The following is a 24,432-nucleotide window of genomic DNA, read 5'->3' on the forward strand; positions in this document are numbered from 1 at the left end:
TATCTGTATGTTTGTCCGTCAGTCAAGATCCTTTTTCTCAGAAACTCGTATAGAGTTGAAAATAATACCAAATAATTAAATCTGCGTTCCTTTGGAGCTGTGCAAAAATCGAACCTTTTATAACTTCGATTTTTTCAATCAAAGACCCTGCGCAATCAAAAGATACGTATACGTCACATTTACGTCTTTTTTCCAATACCTTCGCAAAGGGGATCAAAACCTATAGGATACTTTCTAAGCTACTATCAGAGTCACACTTAGCAGGTTTTCATTAACTAATATATATATATATTACTATTATGTCTCTTGTCATTAGACTTTGTGTAAGCCTATCTGGATATGACACTTATTACCGCGAAATATCAATACTTACTAAGTATTAGGTACTTTGTTACAAATTGTTGTCCTTAACGAAGTAAAATTTGATGAACCCTGTTGGTGAAGTCACATTGAAGGTGTGAAAAATGACTTCTCTTAAATTGCTAACGTGAATACAGAAGTGAGCATTTACTATCAATTGGTTATTTGCCTCGCCGTCTTCCTATTTAAATAAATGGAAAATAATTTGAGGAAACGATTGTAAATCTGGGAACACTTATTACAACTTACGTCTCTGTATCTGAAATAGTCTAAAATCTAAATCATTAGACACTAAAACATTTAAAAGAGATAAAAGTTATAATAAAATTGATAACCATAATTATTATTTCCTTCTGACTTGACGTTCATTGTTTGTCTTATTATTGTTTTCGAAAATGGACCAAATTACTTAGTGGTAGGGATATGTACAAGCCCATCTGTGTAGGTATCATCCACTCATCAAGTACTCTACCACCAAACAGCAATACTAACTATTGTTGTGTTCCAGTTTGAAGAACAGACGAGGGACATAATATCTTACTTTCCAAGGTTGTGGCGCATTGGCAATGTAAGGCATGGTTAATATTTTTGCGGTGCCAATGTCTATAGGCAGTTATGACCAAGTGTTCATAACTGTTGGTACTGGGGCCACCGGATGGTAAGTACCATACGGTAGCCCATTTGCCCGTCATCTACCTGTGCCATAAAATAGAGTAGTTTTACCGTGGCATACAAATTTATATTCAATCGGTATATTCGAATCGATCGAATTTGATTGAATACAATAATTAGTGACAAATTTATGATGACCTAATGATATTTACGTATACAAATAATATTTTACTTTATATCGATAGTACAGTGTAAGCGCTGTGTAATACTTAACGAAAATTGAACAACGCTGTTGAGACAATATACAGCACTCCAGGGGCAAGGGGCTCTATATTTATAAACAATGTATGCTTAACATTGTACAACATCCATTACTAAAGTATGACATATATACTATAAATTATTCATTGATTTTTTAGAAAGATTGAAATATTATTTTTAAGTTTTTAGGTCAAGTGTATATGCAGAAAAAAATTGAGATTTTAATTGTTAAAATAAATTTTATTTTTTAACTATCGTATGGTTTTTATATTTATTTAACTTATCTCCACCTGCTGACTCATTGCCATAGTCTTGGACTTCACATTTTATTTAGGATATCGTATATATAAAATACTTCATTTTTCATATAATATCTCTGAATTAATAAATCTAAAAATATATGATAGACTATCGAAGGGGTCACATTTAATTTTAACCAAACAAGTTCAAATTTGGTTAAGTACTATATTTTAACGTAACGCTTAATTTGTATTTATAATATAATTTCCGGCTCGCCGCAGAGGGAAAACATCTTGAGAAAACTTGCACGTGTCGGATGAAATTTGACACATGTATGAGCTAGTGGAATAGCGTGGCCAAAAACTAGAAACATGTATTTAAGAGGAGAGACAATAGTTTACTGGCAATAGTTAATAAACTAAGTAATTTTTCAACAAAACGCTAAATTATTATATTTATTGAATAATGCAATCAAGTTTAAGTCCAAATTTTAGGGGTAAAAGTAACCCTTATCACTCTCCGGTCTACTATATCTGTATAAAAAATCACGTCAACCGGTAATGGGCGAAAGAACGATAAACCTACAGATAAATATACAGATTCGCATTTATAATATTAACAGGGTTATTTACTACCTCTCAAAGCTACATACCTCGAGATCCTGGGCTCAAACCACGGGTCAGACGAAACTGGAAAGTTCTGTTGTGTCAACTCTCCGGGCCTCGAAAACACATAAGTCTCCAAATTGCGGTCAAGCTGTCCCATCAGATTATGAGAGTGAGGATATTACTGTGTTTTCGCATTCTGTGCATTTAGCTAATCTTCATTGAGAATCACTTGTCAGGCCAATATTGCTCAGGATATTATCATTATCATCATATATAAGTAACATAATTATTTATACCTCTGAATAAATATTAAAAGGATCTTTATAAATCCCAAACTTCAACATCATGGTCACCCTAACAATGGTCATCATTTCGTAGGTCGTGTTAAGTAATCGGACAATGGAAGACAATGCCTAGTTGCCTGGCTTTGTGCCGTTCCCCAGTAAATGTCTTATTTGTGGTCCATTGTTTAATCCGTTTCTGGTATATCTTGTTGATGACAATCCTGCTATAAATAACATCTTTGAATTAATTATACGAACAATGTTCATTTAAATTATTTTTGTTTGTATTGCTTAAGATTAAGAGTGAAGATCAGACTTAGTGGTAAGAATACTTGAATCTAAATTAATGATTGTGGGTATAATCCGGGCAAGCACCACAAACATTATGATGTGCCTGAAACAAGCATAAGTTAGATGAAAATCGGTCACAAATGCGTGCACCAATACGCATTGGAGCAGTATGGCTAAATAAGCTCCTAACCTGATCAAACTTCAAACTATTTAATTAAAAAAAAATAGCAGGATACTACGGATCAAGAACTTACCCCACATTATACCCTCTCTCCTTGAAAAGGTTTGTGTTTATTCCACCAAGATATTCTAGTGGTTTAGTGGATACACATGTAGGGCATGTGCATGTTTCCTCACGACATTTTCTTCCACCTCCGTACACGAAATGAATTATATTCATAAACAAAGTACATGAAAGCTCAATAGTGTTCAGAAATAAATCAAAGTTTAATCCCAAACGGACGCGCTAATATTGGATTACGTGCCTGTTTCATACAGTTTGTCAAATTCTGTGACTTAAACATCGTAACGTTAAGTCATGTAGTACATTGTATATATAACTTATTTATAATAAGCATATAACATTCGACAATATTAGCCAAATATAATATAAATATCTAACGTAAAAAAAATCAAATCCGACTTGTTGTTTCCGAGATTACCACGTGCAAATCCCTAGCTTTATAATACAAACTTGCTATCCGTCCCGACTTCGCACGTGTGTAATAAGTGTCTACATACTAACTCTAAATAAGCAGTAACAAGCAGTAAATTTGTTTGTTAATTATGCACGTAGATGTGAGCATGTGTGTGTGTTTGTATAATGTGTGATATTTTAGTATATCGCATCACCTGTCAAGGATCATTAAATATTTATCGTGTTCTGTCACATCTGGTATATAAATAATGCCGTTTCATAAATTCAAATCATTTGTAAAAAATACATTGGTAAAGAAGGCATATTATTCGATACAAGATTATATAGATTAATAAGATTATATAGATGACTTCCAGGCAGGATATATAACATACATATATAACTGTATTTAACTAACATGACTGTATTTTTACATGTTGAAAAGGAGTAACTACTGAGTTTTTTGCCGGTTCTCCTCGGTAGAATCTATATTCCGAACAGTTGGTAGCTTTACTTAATATAGTTTGTTAAATGACAATTCAAAAGTGCTTGTAAAAGCCTACTTGAATAAAGTATATTTTGATTTCGAAAAGATTACGTATATCTACTATCGTATTTTGTTTTGCATTTTAATTATATAAAACCAAGACTGCTTCGATACACTTGAAATATAAAATGAATAAGGTAAATAAAGATTAATAAACGAATAGTTGTTCGGATGTTAAAAACAATGAAAGGCTAGTTCAATGTTGATCGAACGCGTAGATCTTAACCAAAGGCAAAAAATCCGAGCTGGATTCAAATTCCAAAAATCGAAACCATTCATTTTGTAAAAGGTTGTATTTCGTCCTATATCTATCTACGAACCAGCAGTAGAGTAAAGTAACGAATAAACGTGGTCTTTTACAGAAGAGAAGGTATTTAACTAATAACACTTACAGTTATTAAAGCGACTTACAGTTATTAAAAAATAAGTATGCCTATAAAATCCTTAGCTGTGAAAATATATTTTCAATTCCTCGTTTACCAGCCGAAGCTATTGCATTGAACCTATGAACAAGACCGTTACTACTGAAATCACGTGGAAATAAAATTAAATGTTATCAAACAGCTCCTTTAACGCTTCTAAACGCTAAATTATTCATGAAACCACACCCGCATGGCACGCAGCCAATTTAAGATGAATAATTTAAACACCCGAAATTCGAAGTTCACTCAAAGTCGGGTTGGTCATTTACAATTTAGTAGCATTATAGACGTATCTCCAATGGGGTTTAAACTCGGTTGCCGACTCAGGTCGTGAGTGAATGAATGAATTATAAATGAACGTACGGAACGAGCGGAGGTGTCAACGAGCAGGTGAAAATGGGACAGATTCGTACAAATTCGTCGGGACACTGAACTCAATACGCGCAAATTAAATTTTGCAGCACAATCAGCCTTATAGCTACTACTTTAAGGGTCTTTATATCGTAAATATCAATTGAGATTAAGTTGTTAAAATACAAGGGAAGAGGAAAGTTGAATTTGATAATTTTAGCGAACGAATATCGAATTTCTCGGGATCATAATGAGACAAATATTTGCCTACAATTACGTTCAAAAAGTAAAAATAAAATCATCTAAATTGCCATATAAAGCTGTAAATATACATTATGAATATAAAAAATATATATCAGATAGGTATCTAAGCTAGTATCAAGATTAGAATTATTGTTAATACGATATTGTTAAAAGTCGACTCAAAATACAAACAAAAATGTCCATAAATGTTCAATATTGTTCGTTTACCTATTTCTCAATCTCTATGTTTAAATTGGCCAAGCTTAAATGGTTATCTCATACAATCCTAGCATTCGTACACGCAATTGCCAATATCTAGACTGAATTGAACAGAGACCAGATTCAATTATTTCTAGACCGTTTGCAATTAGTGATCGTTTGTAGTTTGATACTTCAATAAATGTTAAACTGTGTCTACACTAAAAGAATATTGGCAACTTTTGTGCTGTTACCTCTGTAATTTAACAATCGGAATAGAGAACTGCTGGATTCTTGCCGGAATTTTGCCGGATCATTTTTAATTTAATTTAATTTTGTAAAATTTTGAATTCATGAAATCAATGCTACATGATAAAGCAACTTTCTAAAAAGTTACAAAAAACGAAATTTCCAACTACACGTATTATTGGAAATGCATCAATAAGGAGTTAGATAAAACCAAAAAAAAAATATTATAAAATTATTCGAATTAATGTCAACACAAAATCAGTTTGAATAGATAATAATAATCCTTTAATTATAGATAGGCAGGTAATAGCAAGCACTAGCTAACAGTATGGATGCGCCAATGAATTCATTCATAATGTCTACTCAACCGATCATCATTAAAATTATAAATACACTTTGCCTGGAGTACAGAAATTAAGATAGGTTTTTAGGTATAACACCAGCCCAAGTTTGAAACAACTATCTTATAAAAAAAGTTCTACCAACAGTTTCTCGATTATTATACCGTCCATGCTGAAAGCCTGTAACGCCGATAGACTGATCCTTGTCCGCGAGGTCGGACGACACCTCTCCTGTGAGAAATTGTTTCAGCAAGGGAATCGTTCATTTTCAGCATGGTTCAGAAGAATATGAAAAAGTGAGAACGGTAAAGAGCAGTCCGCTCGGCGAAGATAACGAAAACATAATTGCGGCCCTTCCACAACACCGACACTCGGGGCTAAAAGATAGGACGTCACTCTGGGATCGTGGACGCGTCAGGTCTGATAAGGGTAGAGACCTCAGCCGTGCCACGAGTGTAGCATAGACCGGGTAAGGTCATAATGATGCGATTATATCGACACAATCCCGCTGCCTCTCCGATCTGTATCGAAGACGTCCATAGGAATTGTTTTAGTAGGTAAAAAAAAATGACCCGCTTCCTCCCAAGGGATCGGATAAATTCCTGAAGGTTGACACAGCGTTAAAAAAATACTCCCACTGTTATGTCATATTGTACTATGAACATTGAATCTTGTCCTATCCACGAATTTTATGTATTTGACAGCATCCAGTCATATTTATATTTCATTAATTTATAGATTGTATTTCTTTTACAAATTAAATAAAAGTAGTAAAAAGTAACAGGCCGCACGCTGTTGAGCCGAGCTGATTAATTGGAATTTTATCCAAAATATAATGGTTTCACGAAATAAATTAAACCAACATTCATTTACACTTTTAAATTGGATATAGGTTCAATATTCGTTTTTTAAATTAATAAAAAAAATAATACAATTCTGATTTGTGAAATTGAAAACCGAAATTTAACGTACCTAGTAATTCGGTTTTAAAATGTTATTCATAAAATATACATCTATCTTAATTATTTATTAAAATATATTTTAATGATTGCATCAACATTACCTGGATAAGTTAAATAGTACTACGTAAATAAGTAATTAAGAACTGCCGATAAACTGATAGTGGAAATACGAATGTCTCACATATTAGTATATCAATACTTAGTGCTGTATTCCATATGAGCTTAAACGCTGTATGTTACCTACTTAACATAATATATCTACTGATTGACAGCGCAGTGAGAATGCATGCATGCATGCAGTGCCAGTGTTTGAGGGCAAGGCTACCTACCAGTTACCATTATGTGACAAGCTGCTCGTCTGATATAGCAAAAATAAAAAATCTTGTCTTTATCGTTAATTTTTTTAAATTACCAATTGTGTTACTATTTAGGGACAATTCCTCTATTAGGCAACTGCTTAAAGACCTTGCATCGAACAGTATAGGAAAAACCCATCATAATTATGAATAAAATTGCATTGTGTGGAAAAGAGTACAGGTGGCCCATGTTAAGCCATCGTGGTTAATCATGCCCTGTTGTTGTTGTTAGATATTCTTATTTTTTATTATCTTTTATCAACAACACAGGTATTATATTTATGCAATATTTATGCAATAAGTATTGCATAAATATAATACACAATATGCGATAAATTAGAAGTTTTTAAAGTGAGCCAATGATTGTCTCTATTCAAATCTTAAAAGACGTTCACGGTTCAACGTTCCGTCAAGATTGCGGTGGTTTTTTTTGGCGCGTAATAACCTTGATTCACACCTCCCAGCTATTCTGACTAGCTTCATCTCCTTTTCAAAAACGTATATCATTTTACTGCTGATATTAATACATGCTTTCATTTTGAGCCTTATGACAACTATTTAGGGTCTAATTTAAAAATAAATCTCTTTCATAGACAGTCTTATTTTTTAGTACATGAGGTTGATTGTGGCAACGGAAGGCCCGTAAGGATTTACTTCTTATGTTCTCTATAGTCTCAGCACTGTAGTTACGTTTGATTGTTGATTTGTAACGATATATGAATAAAATATATTATACTTATATAGATATATCTTACTATGGAAACGCTGAGATTATCTCATGTCTCATAAATAGTATCAGTAGCATTGATGAGGTAAACCTTACTCCAAAATTATTAGTCTTTATAAATTAATTATCAACTCTACTATAAGAGATTGTAAACTTAAAACTATTTATGTTACACCTTCATATCGGTATAATAAATAAATACGACTTCTACAGTTTATTATATTTAAATTATTGTTAATTTTAGTTTAAGTGCATCAAGCTTTTGATTTTTTTTATTAGTTATTTTTTTTAACTTTATTTAGTTAATATTACGTAGTATTATAATATTTATTTTAATTAGTTATGCACCATTGAGAGGATCATACCTTTTTTAGCTAGTTATGTAATATGTCAAATCAATCAATTTCCAACATCCGCAAATTTTCCACTACCGTTCTTGCCGATTTTTTTGCAATAATATAAGATGTTTTAATATCGATTCAGAATATGCTAATATATTGAATAATACACTCAGAACAAGTCTACTAGTTTTCTAATTATCTAGGGATAAATAACTTGTTATCTTAAATATTAAACTTAGTAATTGTATACTATTCGTTTAGACACTTAGTTTAATTGTAATTAACAGATTACCTACTAATTGTAATATATTTATTGAAACTTTTTTCAAAGTGAAACATTTTAATCATTGGCAACTCTTTATATCCTCAAAACTTCAGATGTCAAATCTGAAACGAAATTTTTGCTAACGAAAAAATATCACGGTAGAAATTAATTTAAAAACCTTAACTACTTCAATTATTTCAATAACTAAATTTATTAAAATCAAATTAATTGTATTATGTAAAAATATCAGGCAAAATAAATAATTCTCTACCTTAATATCCGGTGGAAGTCGGCTTCGTAGTCAATTTTGACGTGGTCGTATTTAGTATTATACTGTTGGTACTTGGTTTGAAATGTCAAAATTAAACTTGTCGCCTCACTTAAATCATTAAAAGTGGATTTTAGTTGTATGTAGTTACATTTTTAGTTTATTATTGTAAATATTATAACTAGGCGCTCTGACTGTGATAATTCTGAAGTAAACAAATATATTTAATATTGTTCATCTTTTCGAAGTAAGTATGTAAATAAAATATATGTTTAATGCAATTTATATCTTTCTGACAGATTATCCTACAAAAAACTATTTTAAATTAATAAAATACGTAACTTGTAATTATATAAGTTTAAAATTGTACATAGAAATAGCTTAAAAATATAACATATTCCTTTTTATGCTTTAAATATATTTAATTATATAAAATATATATTTGTCTATAGAAAATTCAGGATTGCACAATGGAGAAGGATGAATTTACATCCTTGTTGCATGTGTCTCCAGCGCTCACCAATGATATGTTGACCAAAGCACTCTCTGAATGGTTCCACACTGATGTCGTTTTTACTCACTGGGAGGTAATAAAAGCTTTTATTCATACAGTTAGTATATAAAATCTGTTATGGTCACTTTGGCAACCACAGCCTGTTTTCTATTTAGATTACAATTATTCTGCTTTCCTAACTATCCTTTGTTATGTGGTGCCCTAAGAGAGGAATGAAAGCCGAGACTGCTGAGTAGATACTGCCTTTATTTGCAATAGATCGTAAGTTAAATAGGTACAAAAGTAGGTTACATAATGCATAATGGTTAATAAGTATATTTAGTTAATATAATCTATTCAGTACATCACACAATCATATCACCATTCCTGCTTTATAATTCATGTTCATAATACCTGAACAATCATACTTGAATACTCATTTCTTAAGCCAAATATTTCAAGATACAGTTGTCGGGCTCGTTAAGGTGGCTCAACTTAAGAAATACATTTTGCAAATTAAAGATATTAAGTAATATTAAATATATTTAAGAACATATTATATATTAAATTTGGAAATCGAAAAAAAAATTTAATAAACATATCTATAATTTCAATGAAGATGAAATCCTCTCCGTCAAAGTTAAAAAAAAGTCACCTTGCCACTGTCATGACATTGTTTTATAAAAGTGAATATAAAATACCATATTAAAAAACATATAAACATAATAATTATATGAGTTAGGACAGAAATTGTGAATAGTAAGTTTTATATTGTGTACTTGGGAAAGGTATGTGAGTGCCAAGTACATTGACACTCAACATAAGTAGTGATTCATTGCCATCCTTGCATTATCAGTGTTTTGTAACATAACTATGCTCAAGCGCTATTCTACATGGTAATAATTTGTATCAGTTTTTATCTGTATAAAAAGTGAAAAATGGGAAGTAAAGCATATTTTGGAAGTATATAATGTTATATACTGACTACTACTTCTAATTTTATAAACCAACTACTTCAAAGTTATTTATATATAAAATACAGTCCTGACAGACTGTCAAGTTTTCTTTAAACTTAATATCAAATTAAAATTAATTTATAATTTTAACAAAATAGTCATTCCCACCACAAGGCATAAGATCCTTCTATTATAATGAGTTTTTGATCGAATTTTGATCATGAAGGCCAATATCTATTTTGCCATCTGTACAGAGATATTACGGCACACAGATATGTGCCTAAGCGTAGGTAAAGTTAGTGTTGGCTTTGTGCTAGCCCATCTGGTTAGGTGCCACTCACTCATCAGATAGTCTACCACCATGTTCAGATTTGAAGGGTGCGTGAGCCATTATAACTACAGGCACAAGGGACAACATCTTGGTTCCCAAAGTTGGTGGTGTCAATCTCTATAGGCGGTGGGGTTCACTTACCATTGGGTGGCGTAATTGCACGTCCGCCTACCAGCTTCATAAAAAAAATCACATTTTCACTTCTCACATAGATCAATAAGACTGCTATTCGTTTCGCGTGGAATGGGATCAGACGCAATCACATCAGCTTTTTTTCGGTCAGAAGATTATTTATTAAATACATATTACTTAGTTTTACTAATCTATGATCGCGCGCAAATTTCGATTTAAATTCACGTGTAATATAAATTCGGCCCAAACATTTTATGATCATTCGAAAACTATCTCAAACGTAATTTACTTTTTCATTTCCAGTATGTAAGTGACACGGGCAAAGGTGACTCCTACTTGAGCGAATTAATTCGAATTCGAATCCACGGCAACTCCGAAGGTAACCCATACCACGTACAAGTGATTTTGAAGAACATCCCCAAAAATGCTTGCAGGCGATTAACATATAGAAGCGAGGAATTCTTTCAGAATGAAATCAATTTTTATCAAAAAATTCTTCCAACTTTGCTCAAGTTTCAATCAAAGAAAAATGTCACAGATCCCTTTACAAACTACACGAAATTATTTTTGGCCGATACCGATGGCCTGAATGGAGTTATATGCCTCGAAGACGCTGGCTTGGAGAATTTCGGTAGCGCTGTACGTCAAGAAGGTATAGATTTAGATCACTGCAAAGTCACTTTCAAAGCGTTAGCCAAATACCACGCACTCTCGTTTGCTTTGAGAGATCAAGAACCGGAGACATTCAATAGACTGAGCGATGCTATCTTTGAAACCTACTACGACCCTAGACTCTGGACTTGGTACGGAAAGTTTTGGCACAGGGTATGCGGCATTGCTATTGATGCGGTCGAGAAAGAATACCCAAATTCAATATACGAGGAGAAAATTAAAGAATTCGCTGTACCGGAAACTTACGAAGACATGATAAGGGCAGTCAGGGACAAAACGAACGGTGTCATTTCGCATGGCGATTGTTGGACCAATAATTTCCTATACAAGTACCAAGACGGTGGTCCGATTGACGCGAAATTAATTGACTTCCAGCTGACCAGATGTGCCAGTCCAGTTCTTGATGTATCGTTTGTAATTTCCGCGTGCACGGAACAAGAATTGAGATCCAAACATTACGACGAATTGCTGGAATATTATTATGAATTGCTTTCCAAGCAGATAAGGGAGTTAGGCAGCGATCCGAATAAGCTGTATTCGTGGGAAACGTTTATGGAAGAAGTGAAGAAATATTCTTACTTCGGTTTGGCGTTTAGCTTTGAATCAACGCCGTTTATTATTTTGGCGCCAGAGGACGCTGTCAATATGGAGATGGAGGTTAGTTTTGTGCTTATACAATTAAAAAAGCGAATCTGTTCGTGAACATTTTATTATCAAGTAGTTTTTAAAATTTATTTTGAGGTAAATTGATTGTATCATCTGTCTTTTTTTGTTTTTCTATTGTTTTACTAACAATTTAGCTTCTAAATTAAGATTCATAGGTGATAACACGTAAATTGTGTGTTGAAACCCGGACAAGCAACAGTTTTAATGTCATCTCGTACTCAATGCTTAAGCAAAATATCGTGAATAAAACTCCATCTGCAAAATGGATCAGTGTGCTGAAATAAGTACCAAAAACCTTCTCCTCGAAAGAAGACTACCCCAACATTAGGACGTTTACAAGTTACTTATTGAGAGTTCAATTATCTTTGATTTTAAATATAAATTTGCTTAAAATTATTTGCAGGGTGACAAGAAAATGAACATTGATGATTTTTGGCAACTTCCACCGTTCAAGACTAAAGCTGGGCGACTGAGGGAAGCCAACAATGTTGTACATTGTGTGGACAGGGGTTATATATAAAAAATATACTAAACATTGTTCTGCACAATTTATGTATATTTCAATGGCAGGAGAAGTAACGATAAATAAACCTTAAAGTCACGTTTTCCATGCAATTTATTAACTATAATATGCACTACAAACAGTTACTGAATAATATATGTATACAGTAACACTATTCCTTTAATAATAAATACTATAAATTAATTATTATCACGACCAATATGTCATGTCAATTGAATGTCAAAATTGTTTATTTATCTTGTCTCCCTCCATTGGAATCGACTATAAAGTGATATTTAATTTCCAAAAAATAACATATACAAATTAGTATAGTTTATAATAGGATAAATAATATAGAATAAGACAGAAAATGAAAGGAAATCATATAAATAAATCAAATTCATTAACTTCATTTTAAATTGGCTGGTGTTTATAAGTTTGCGATACTCTATAGCCCAATCCCTTTTCTTGAAGTAAGTAAATAGTAAACGCGGAGTGCTATGCTTGTTACTGTTATTAGAAAGTCTGTAGCGGTACTATGTACACAAACACTAAAAGTTCAATGTAATATGTTTAGTATGAACTTCCTATTTTTTTTTGTTATTAAATATTAAAAGATACATATTTTGTTATATAACAATACAATAAGTGATATTCCAAAAGTCGAATATGAAAGAAAAATTCTGACTAAATCGATGATGTGATTTACTCCTGAGTAAATATTATTTTACAATCAGTATTAAACCTAACGATTACAACCATGCAGTTACAATCAACACGATCAATATTACAATCAGCAGAAGTTATAAACCAACTATGCGTTGTAAAATTTTGTAAAATAATTCGTGCCCGACCAGCACAAGCAAGTCACAAAAAACTATATATGTTAATGTTTTTAATCGACTACACACACACACACATAAATTATGCACTACATATTAATTTATATACCGGTTGCCATGAAAATTGACACATATAAATATGCAGTAAAAATTCACAGTAAACCCACATTTTTACTAGTATATATACAAATAAATTTAATTATATCAAAAGTGAGCATTGGTAGTTGATAGTCAGCCAGGACATTACCATTTATATAGGGATGATACGAATAAGTATTCAGACATTTTTTTTATAAACTTTTAATGATATAAATCCATTACAATAATTTTATAATAATGTATTATTAAATATGTATGAGTATTATGAATTTTAATCTATGTATGTAATTATGTATTTGTAGCATTTATATTTTTTTGAGATTTTATCAATATTATGTCATAAATAATGTTTTTTTTTTATTATGTCAATTAATTGAAATAGTCAACAAATATATATAACAAAGATAAAAAGTACTTGCGTATAAACGCCACCGCAGCAAATAAAAATCTTCGAATGCGCCAATATCTGTTAAATAACAGGTTAGATTTTTTTTTTTAATAAATTAATAAAACTTAACCTGCCTATTCTTTGCTGCGGTGGCGTTAATACATTAATACCGATAAAAATATATACAGGGTTATTGGTAAATCGACGTATTCCCGTTAGGTTAGGTGATAGGGGTAACTATTTGCGATAATTTTAATGCATATTGCAGAAGTGAGCTAAGACGCCTTAATTTTGTTGACGTAATGAACGTAATGAATTTTCTTGAAGGGACTTAAATAAAAAATAGTTTATAAGAGTTTAGTCTCTTTAGAGATAGAGATTATTGAAAATATATATATCTAATTACTGATATAATTGACAAATTATTTATTAAAATGCATGTTTTCGAATTATTAGTTGTTTTGCCCATAAAAAATAGTTGTAAGTTTTTTCTGCAAACACAAAAACGAAGAGATATGGAATATATTAATAAAAAATTAATACAAGCTATATTATTTTTGAGAAAAAAAGCAATTTAAACTAAGCTAAATGCTCAATATTAAGCTTCAAACTTCATGTTATTTCTACAAAACTAACGATGTTATTACTACACTGACTCTCCCGAAATTTGCAATCGCTTTTAATTTTGTATTCGCTTTTTTTACTTCCCTATAATCGGTCCGCGCGCTTCATCTGCCCTTTGGGACAATACAATGAGAAGACTGTATTCAAAACTTATTTTTAGCAAAACGAAAACTTATATTATGGTCGTCGACAAAAATCCTTCAACCGTCGAACTTGAATATCCGTCGGTAGATCCCGGCTCTGGCGTTCTCCTGGGTGTATACTTGGGTATAGGATTAGGTTGGCCAGTCATGAATTCTAAATACTTGTAGCTCGGTTCTCTCGTGCTACGCAAATCTTTAACGTCAGTATCGCCATGGCCGGCGGCTACTACTGCATTATCACCCGGTGGGGGGGTTTCATCCTCTGAAAATATTTTTTGCGAGTGAGACAAATATATTAATTAAATAATAGACAACTGCAATATATTCATCTTCATGAATAAATGTTTTTTAAAAGACCAATATTTCCGTTTACAATAATTATATAGGAAAACAAAGCAGCAGAGGTCCGACAGTCATGTCCGCTATGTCCATGTAAATCAGGATGGTTATACCTCCTTTTTTGCGCCTCGTGGTGGTGGTGCACATGGGGTCGGGTATGTCGCTCGTGGTCCACGAGTCGTAGTCCGGCACCCACATCTCGCTGTCCACTGGCTCGAAGCCGAACTCCGTCTCATGCATCGGGCCGCGATACTCCACCGGCTGCAAGGTGAAGTCGTCATAGTAGGTGCCCTCTTCCCACTTCCAATGCTGGATATCGATAAGCGTCATGTTCTTGTTCCAGCCCCACGCGAACATCTCGAAGCGGCATGTGTCCGAGAACATGAGGTACACTGAGATTTCGAAGACGGATCCTGAAATAGAAGAAAATGTAAATATCTAGAAGTGATTTATTTTGGTATACTTGTATTATTATTTAAAATAAATGCTCGTTTCGTAACCTATGCATTAGCGTAGCATTTATTCGATTGGGTTGAAATTTTATAGGTACCGTTGTTGGCACGTTCGTGGTTTTGGGGACACGCTTGTCGTATCTTAATATTAGATATATTAAACTGTTTTTTAAATATAAAAATAACAAAGTATGAGGAATAATAATAACAATATGTCGATATTAATTGATTGCTCACAATAAATCGTATCAAAATCAATTATGAATTGTATTTTTATTTTGTGATCAGTACCTTTGTAACTATAGCAAGGTGGTCCCTTAGACTCCCTCGTACAGAGATGCTTGATCCTCATCTCAGAGACGGCGGTTGCATTCAGCAACTCCATTGTTAGGCACGAGAACTCCACGGAGTCGTACATCGAAAACTGAACATATTTTGTTATAAGTTTTAAAAAGTACCATATGGCTTTTTGGGCTTCAGCCCAGGGCCCCGTGGATCAAGGGGCCCCAGCTAAGTCAAGTCAAAGTCAAAAATAGACGATAATGCGAAATAATTACGTAATTTTATTAAATTAAATAGATCGTATGATTTGCAGCCCTGCGAATCCGAATTAATCAAACTCATTCAATTCATTAAATTCAAATCTACATTCAGGTGAGTCTTAGGTGGGCCCCTAAGCAGTATTAGCCCAGGGCCCCCTAAACTCACGGTCCGGCCCTGAAGACAGACCTTCATTATGACCTGTCGTCGTCGTCACATTCCACTTGGGATCAACGCAGCATGTCTTGTCCTTCCATTCTCACCTGTTATAAGTCATCTGATCGTTCACATACATCTTTCTCCTATCCCTAACACACTGTATCCAGGTCTTCTTAGGTCGTCCTCATCCCGTTCATCCCTCCACGCTCACGCTCAACACTCTTTTAGTTACGTGTCTTCTGGCTCCGCCTCACTTACCAACTCAAACGGTTCCCTTTCTCTTTCTCTGTGTCGTATACTCACATTGTACGTCAAAAACTGATACTGATTATTGTCTGTCCTTAACGCTATCATTTCACGATAAAGCAGGTTGGTTTTTTCTCCCTCGTCACAATTACCGAATCTCTGATAGGCATGACTTCCGGCTGAAATAAATGGGAAAATTTCTTAGGTGTCCAAACTTACCCATAATTTTAATATTAGTTAAATAATTACAGTATAGTTTATTAAAGTAGGCTTTTCAGGCTTTTGAATCAACATTTGACAAGGTAAAATCATAAAATGTTTATAATAGGCTAACACGTATGTGTCGCATGTACTATGTATAGTGCTTCAAAATTCACAAATAGATCACTATTCCATGCAAATAAAATCATATAAAAATTCGTTTAAAGGAGCTTTTACGACAATTTTTATATCATCAATATACAAGATTAAAATGTATGTAAAGATGCAACCGGTACGGGTACAAGACGGTACGGCTGCCCACAGTAGATTTTTACTTAAATTCCAAAAGTAAAATACGGCTCCTACCTCGCAAGATATATTTCTGCTTCGATATCTTAGAGATGCTGACCCTTCGGAACTTGTCGAGGCTGTTCTCCACCCACGGGTAGTAGCTCATCATGTCGAGGTAGCGCGACGGTGCGCCGCAGCCCGGCCCGCGCACACCCAGCCCGAGCTGCAGCACGTCGAAATCGCTAGGTGCGTCTTAATACAGGCAAGCGCTCCGACCCAACGTATAGTATGTTCGGATTTGACGTTGGTCTAGTGGCTAGGTAGAATGCCGTGGATTCCAAGGTCCTATGTTTTTGAACCCAGGACCTCAGAATATGTTAGTAGCCCGACCTGAGGTTTGCCTCAGGTCGGGCTACTAAAAAGTTATCGGGTTTTTCTATCGAATCATTTTCAGTAACAGCCCAGAGGTTGAAAGTGTGTAACCTCCGTGCCTCGAAAAGGACGTAGAGCTTTTGATTCTGCGCCTGAACTCTTTCCGGTCGTATCGGATTTGCCGTTCCATCCAGAGCCGTCTCAAGCTATGCTGGGGCCCTTGGGCACCCATGAATTTGGGGCCCTGTTGGTAGATATTTCCTACCATGTATAAATAATTTGATTATAGTCAGGCCTTAAGTATAGTTTAAAATAAACGGTGCGGTAATTTTCGTAAACTCGTAGGAATCTGATTCGTTGTACAATTTTTATGGCTATTTTATAGTATATCTATTTCTATCATGAAGAGCACGTCTTTCTACTTTTAATAGCGAGTGTCGTCAATAGCCTTTTTTGATAAATATGTTAGTTATTTCTTACAAAGATATAACTTTCGAAAATTTACATAACAGTCAACGTGAGCACAAACGTGTGAAGGAAGGAGTTAGACCCTCTCAGGATGGGGGCCGTGGGCACGTGCCCCATGTGCCCTATGGTAAAGACGGTAATGGTTCCATCGGATTAATTATCAGAGTAAGGGAATAGAGAGTGCATCTTTGTTTGCGCACATACTTGTGCACTATAATATGTCCTGCGTAGTTGGCTGGTCTCCTTGGAGATTGGCCGCCGTGGAAAAAAAATGTTCAGGATGACATTATTATTATTATGTTCGGACCGAAGGTATTTAATAGAAATCCAATAAATCATCAGAGTAATCGATTTTACAGAATTTTGTCAAAATCAACTTCGATTGCAGCTTTGTTATAATAATAATAATAGACTTCGACGGAGGAAATGGAATAGAAAATACGAGATGACCGACCAACTGCCAGCGCCCCCACACGTCGCGCGCCACGAGCGCTCCGCCCGCTTGCCACACGCAGACGTCGCCCTGCTCCAGCGACACCGCGCACGCCACGTGGGGAGGACGCATCTTCTTTGCGTATAACTGTCATCAAATAAAAGGTCTTTATTTTTCTTTGTTCCTTGCTTACTCAAGTACATTGTAAGCCTTGGGGTCGATCTCCATTTTTATATTTTTCTCTTTGATCTTTTCACTGATCTTCAGGTTGGGATAACAAATTATTCATATATCATGTCAGTAGCAGCACCAAATTTGAATCAGTTTACACTCCCGTGCCTTGGATAGCGCATAATGCATTTGACTTTATAATAAAAGTACACCCAAATTGATAGGCACATTAAGTCAATCCTAGGCCCATGATAGACAGTGAAGTGTCTAAAGTACTCCATGAAAAATATTATAGCATTTGTGTTTAATATTATTAAATCCAAACAGTCCATTAAGACGGAAATTAAATTTTCATTTCGCAACGTATGCCTATAAAAAAATGAGACCGAGATAGCCCAATAGTTTGAACCGATGACTGCAATTATAAAAATCGGAAGCAACTCAGCAAAAACAAAGCATATGTTGGCATACGTACATTCGCGCGAACGTAAAACTCCTTACACAAACTTGACATCACGTATGTTACGGGAATCACTTGCTTTTGAAGAATGTTGTAATCTAGAAAAAATATAAAATCTAGATAATCATGGAATAAAGATGAAAAATCTTAGTGTCTAAGAATGTATATTACCATCACTATCTTTAAATTTCACAACATACAAATCTGGATTTCTCAATCTATCCGGAGGCGGACATAATGGTCTTATCTTTTCTGTAAAAAAAAATACTTATGTTAATAAACTTTTGACTTTTCTATGGAACCAAATATTTGCTTAATCTTTATAAGTATAAATTACTAATGTAAGGATTCTTAATCGGAATTCAGATGCCAAGATTGTTGGCACTGTAAGTAAACCATAACGTGGTCCCTGTAATAAATAACGTATGTAAAATATTAAATTATAATAATACATGACAAGTTTTATAATTACGCTTCGCTTACCACTACGAACAGGCGTACTAAGCTGCACTAAGGCGACGGTATTGTAAGTTTCGCCATACTCAGGGTGCAAAACATAGTTGCGCACGCGACGCTCGCCTCGCTGCCAGTCATCGCCGAGAAGGACAAAACTGTTGCTTCTGGACAAAAAATATTACATTGATATTAAAAACGAAATGTACGCAATTCATAGACATGAGTATATAAATAAATATAATTTATAACTTTATAAATTTCAAACAAGAATACGTCATGTTATTATTGTAAGTATTTATTTGAAGAATCATGTATGTTCATTGTAGGTAATACGTACCTAATTTAATTTTAGTTTTTTTAATTAGATAATGACTGAAATATCATTTAGGTACATGCATTTCTTGTCCCATTGGAAAGAAACTACTTAATGTTATTAACGCGATACGGAAAGTAAGTATAAATTTCACGCGGATGAAGTCGCAGGAAAAAGTTGTTGTAGTTGAATATATTTAATAAATTTATTGGAATTATACATTACAGGCATTCCTTATTTATACATTGCAATACTTTTTAAAATTACCTAAAATCTTTTTTAGGCATTGGTCCAATATCTGCAGCCGAAGCGATCACAAACTCAGCTTGTATTAGCGCAACAGTTGTGACGGCGCGTGCTTCACCAGCACTGTCATCTGTAAACCAAAATAATTAAGAATAATAGAGTACCTTTAACCAACCAATTCCCTGATAACCAATCCTATCAGACATCCTGTTGGTACAACTAAGATCATTAAACTAAGAAATTAATTTACTATCTATAGCTAATTTAATTATTTAGGTAAGAAGAATTATGATCATCTTTTAGAATGTTTCTCACAATTTTTAATAAATATGAATAATTCTTACCTCATAAGTTAAAACAAATGGAGTTTCTCTATGACATTGCTTCTTGATTGAGTATCGAAATAAAGAATACACACAAGAATTATTAGTTATGTATATTAAGTGCCTCGTTGAACTAGGCTAGGCTAGGCTAGGATGCAGGTATCGAGGCCCTGTCTACAATTGTACGCTGTATAGCAGTCTCGGTTGAAAATGGTCGATGTGATCAAAATCGGTCAGGCAAAAATCATCATCACATTTATAATACTTATAAGCTAATGCCAGAATTGCGTTGCAATACCCTTTTAAGTTTTTTATTGTACACAATTGTCTGATACGACTCGCCCATTATCTCATAGTGATTTTATAGTTTGGCAATAACAATACATCGAAAGAAATCCTGCCACATAAATTTACTAATCAACAAAGTAGCTTAAGTTAGAATATGTCTTAAGTGACGAAGCCTTTGTCCAGCAAAGACTTTTATTACTTATATAAATAAATAAAAAAACGAATACACACAGAATGAATAATACAATATCCCGAGCCATGGGTACTGTGAAATATCAACGTTGCCTTCCGCCACGTCCATTTCATGGTCTATACCACAGTCTATCAAATCCAGCTCCACGAGATGTACCTGTAACACTGAATGTTTTGCCGCATAAATTTAAATCTTGCTGAGCCTTCACTTTAAGATCAACCGACTTTTAGGCGACGCAAAATATTCATTCTCCACCAATAATTGAAAGTATTTTTAAAATTACAAAACAGAAGCACACACGGAGTTCGTAAACACGTAATTTATGCAATCTGTTATAACTATGCTCGCATCTACAATTATATAATATTTTGTGAAGTTTTGAAAAACATTTTATTTTTATTATTGTAGTGGCTATAAATTGAGGGATAAAGTGATTGCACTCGCCTAAAATTATCGGCATCTACAATGCTCTATGGTGTTTACGAGCTACGTTCATCCGAGCCCCACTTTGGGGGATACACGTGGCTGATTCTCATCCGCCGTATGCAGGTTTCCTCACGATGCTTCCCTTTATAGCCGAGCACGAGATGAATTACAAACACAAGAATTCATTGGCGCTCGCCCTGTATTTAAATTCTGAATCGTCGGTTAAAAATCAGCGAGTTACCACTGGGTGATCACGATATCAGTATAATGATTCATAATAAATTCTTCATAAGAGTTAAATATAAACGAATCAATGAACTTAAAATACTACCTACCTTTGCATAATGTAATTAAAATCACTAGTTTAAAGTTCCAAAAAGACATTTTAAATAACAATTACATTTATTCAATTAATACTGTTAATGCTTATCTTACAAATGTACTTCTTAAAATGAAATTATAATTCAGAATGTTTTAACGATCATTCATAATACAATGTTATGTATTATTATGAAATATAAGAAGTATTTATAATATCAATGTTTGTTTACAAGATGGAAATGAGATGAAAAATTAAACAAAATGTTGTTTAAATAAACTTTATTTCCAGCCTCGATTTTGCTGTATGTAGTTTGAGATTATTTTCTAATTATAAATTCACAACTAAAATAATTATCCCATAAGGGTTATCATTTCTTTGAAAAAATTTTTTAGTCAAACTAACAAGTTTATTATTACGTTAATTTGTATAAAAGGCAAGCGTGATAATGTTTAGTATCTAATTCTGCCATGAAACTAGAGTACGGCCGCAGCGCCTTGCTACCAGAGGGGCGAATGAGCTTAACTGCATTGTGCATCGTTATGAAACATCGTCTGAGGATACTGACTGGCTCGACGAAGACGAATTTGATGCAAGTGGTTTAACAATTCCAGAACCGTCTTCGTCGGCACGCCAGGTGGCAGTGATGAAAGAATCTGAGTAGCTAGCAAACCCGTGGACAGAGGAGCAGTAATTTCAATTGGATTGTTTTTATAGACCTACTTAGATACTTGGTTAATAGTTGATTAGTTTTTAATTTTGTTAAGAATACGATTTTATTTCGAGTAAAATGTATAATTTCAGTTGGGTTTCTGTTTATAATTGCATTGCCAAAGATTAAAATAAAAATGTAAATAACATTTTTATTGTATATACATAACAAAATGTAAATAACATTTTTATTTTAAGAGTATTAGTAAAAAAAGCTAAAATAGGAAAATGAAGGACGAAAACAATCATATGTAAAGCCAAAAATGTATAAAAATAAACAAAATACGCAGGTTTTGTGGACTAACAATCTCTTGTTTTATTTAGTATTATTACCGCAAAGTCAATTAAAAATATACCAAAGATAATAACTAAAATATAACTTTTTGCGACTTTAGGGTAAAAATGGTCACTTAAGACTGAGACCAATCTAGAACGACTGTATCCCAAACTGTACATAGTACAAGTTTTATACACGAAATCTATCTATATATATCATTAAACATCACTTTAAATCAATTACATTGGGTACCTATATTTAAGAAACGACTTGTTTTGCTCACGAATGATCGACAATGTGCAATTCAAAAACTTTCCAATAAATAAGCATCTGTCTGTTTCGAAATATGTACGAAATATTAATTTATAGGAATAGCTAGTAACTTAAATCAAAAACGAATCATTAAATATAGGAACCGGATGTGAACATTGATTTGCTGTTTTGAAAAGACAAGTATGTTTAAGAAAAAAATCACTGACACTATGCACTTCTTAATCCTGTAAGTTTTCTGTAAGCACTAAAATGTTCTAAATACTGGTAAATAGTGTCAATTGGTGTATAAATTTCGTTCATTCTGCTAAGGAGGTGTTGCGGCGGCTGGACAGGTACAGAAGGACCTAAAAGTCCTTGTAGGAATTCACGAAGCAGACCCCATACTGCATTTGCCATAACACATGGACGATACTCTACCTACAAAATAAAAAATGTTTTATCAGTTGTTTGTTATTTGCTTTATAGTAAAGTGAGTGATAGGCATTTGAGCAAGTAGGCATGCTTGTAACTAGACAACCTTTTTTGGCTGTGTGCCATTTATTGTTTTGTAACTTGTGTTTCTAAATTGAAAACACACATTGTTTGGTTTCAAAGACATTACCACAATTTTTTTAAAATTAGGCTCAATATATTTATATGCTTATTATATTTCTATGTAAAAATCTAAGTAATCAGAATACATATGGCATATAAACAATATACATATATAATATAACAGAGCTAGAAATGAAATACACCCACCTCAACCAGAACACCTTTAAAACTTTGATTCATTGTGACTGAGCCCAATTTCACGCAGAAGTCACCAAGCTCAAATCTTGGCCCTTTGCTTTCTATTTTTGTTTGTTTTTTAGATGTATAGTGTTGTGAGAGCTTCATCATTAATAAGTCGAACAATCCATCAGCTATGACATGGATATTTTTTGTACCACTCTCTAGTATTGAGAAGACAGATGCCGGTTGCTCTGAATTATGAAGGATGTGAACTGTCTTTGTTGTACCTTGAAATAGAAATATCAACTCACAGTTTATTATATATATATAGTACTGTGGAATACATTTATGGACATGAAACAAAACTAACCACAAACATAGTTACAATTTATTTGTGTTGTACTAGATTTAATGGAAAAACAATTGATTATATAGTTTTCAAGTTAATATTTATGTTTGTTCAATCATGAAATAACAATGTCAATAATATTGTTTTCAGGATACCAATGCACTATCATTATATTGATAGTGCATCAATAAAAAATTATGGTTATATATTGTGCAAAGTTTAGTGTTTGAAAAAACTTGTTGATAGAGTTAAACTTATACGACTAATTTATTTGTATTCAAAATGATTTAATATTTATTAAAATGTAATTTATTTAATTAGGGAAGGGAAGATCATTACCCATTTGGGGAAGTGAAAGATAACTTTCGCAATCCACAAGAAATTGTCCCTGTTGTGTTGCGCCAAGAGCTAATATTCTTTTCGTTAATAATTCTATTACGTATGTGCCGGTTTTATTCTCGGGTACTGGATACTGCTGCAAACTGTATATTATACATTTTATTTTATATTCTCATTGAATATTAAACAAATTAAAATAGCTTTATTATTCAGAAAACACTAACACTGTAACACCCATTCTGACTAAACTTTGTATTCTTTCTAATATTATTTTAAGGTTACGGAGAAATATTTCATTATATATTTTAATATTTTAGGAGCTGTATTTAAAATATTCATAGATAAACACTATAAAGTATTGTGATCGTTTCTTAAAAATTTCAAGTTTATAAATGTTAATTAAAATTACAAAAACTCAACAAACAGTAAAATGACAGTGAGTTGTCAGTATGAAACAGAATTATGCGATTACTTACAGTCCTAAAATATATTGCAATTTACATGATAATATCTAAAAAAAAACGCAAGGTTCAATGGCAAATACTGTCTTTTCTAAGAAAAACTTTACGATATCTTACAATAAGGTCACTAAATAATGAACATCGATATATATTTTTTTAATTTAAAATTTCTTAGGAAACGAACGTGTTTTAAGTTACAAT

At 33.2% G+C, this 24,432-nt stretch overlaps 4 protein-coding genes across 4 annotated transcripts in view; 2 read left to right on the forward strand and 2 right to left on the reverse strand.

Moving 5' to 3' along the window:
- The window catches only part of LOC113397676 (uncharacterized), a 28,166-nt gene extending 22,058 nt beyond the window's left edge, over nucleotides 1-6,108 (forward strand). Inside the window, exon 11 of the mRNA XM_064218690.1 lies at nucleotides 5,917-6,108. Within this exon, the coding sequence (XP_064074760.1) occupies nucleotides 5,917-6,108 (192 nt within the window). The remainder of the gene's footprint in view (nucleotides 1-5,916) is intronic.
- A 2,548-nt stretch (nucleotides 6,109-8,656) lies between these two features.
- LOC113397715 (uncharacterized) lies at nucleotides 8,657-12,459 on the forward strand. The gene is made up of 4 exons (XM_026636168.2): nucleotides 8,657-8,810; nucleotides 9,016-9,150; nucleotides 10,779-11,804; nucleotides 12,217-12,459. The coding sequence occupies exons 2-4, from the start codon at nucleotides 9,034-9,036 to the stop codon at nucleotides 12,331-12,333; spliced, it is 1,260 nt and encodes a 419-aa protein (XP_026491953.2). The 5' UTR covers nucleotides 8,657-8,810; nucleotides 9,016-9,033; the 3' UTR covers nucleotides 12,334-12,459.
- Nucleotides 12,460-14,440: 1,981 nt separating this feature from the next.
- LOC113397675 (uncharacterized) lies at nucleotides 14,441-21,181 on the reverse strand. Its single transcript, XM_064218572.1, has 12 exons — nucleotides 21,124-21,181; nucleotides 20,401-20,526; nucleotides 19,580-19,688; nucleotides 19,027-19,163; nucleotides 18,715-18,795; nucleotides 18,559-18,641; nucleotides 17,934-18,059; nucleotides 16,715-16,862; nucleotides 16,205-16,326; nucleotides 15,494-15,626; nucleotides 14,864-15,163; nucleotides 14,441-14,673 (listed from the first exon to the last, which is right to left on the reverse strand). Exons 1-12 carry the CDS (start codon nucleotides 21,170-21,172, stop codon nucleotides 14,441-14,443), a joined length of 1,647 nt encoding a protein of 548 aa, XP_064074642.1. The 5' UTR covers nucleotides 21,173-21,181.
- Nucleotides 21,182-22,241: 1,060 nt separating this feature from the next.
- Nucleotides 22,242-24,194, reverse strand: LOC113397727 (mediator of RNA polymerase II transcription subunit 20). The gene is made up of 4 exons (XM_026636181.2): nucleotides 23,995-24,194; nucleotides 23,771-23,913; nucleotides 23,110-23,369; nucleotides 22,242-22,785 (listed from the first exon to the last, which is right to left on the reverse strand). The coding sequence occupies exons 1-4, from the start codon at nucleotides 24,006-24,008 to the stop codon at nucleotides 22,576-22,578; spliced, it is 627 nt and encodes a 208-aa protein (XP_026491966.1). The 5' UTR covers nucleotides 24,009-24,194; the 3' UTR covers nucleotides 22,242-22,575.
- Nucleotides 24,195-24,432: the final 238 nt, after the last annotated feature.

This window comes from Vanessa tameamea, chromosome 23 (assembly GCF_037043105.1).
Source record: "Vanessa tameamea isolate UH-Manoa-2023 chromosome 23, ilVanTame1 primary haplotype, whole genome shotgun sequence".
Classification (NCBI taxonomy): Eukaryota; Metazoa; Arthropoda; class Insecta; order Lepidoptera; family Nymphalidae; genus Vanessa; species Vanessa tameamea.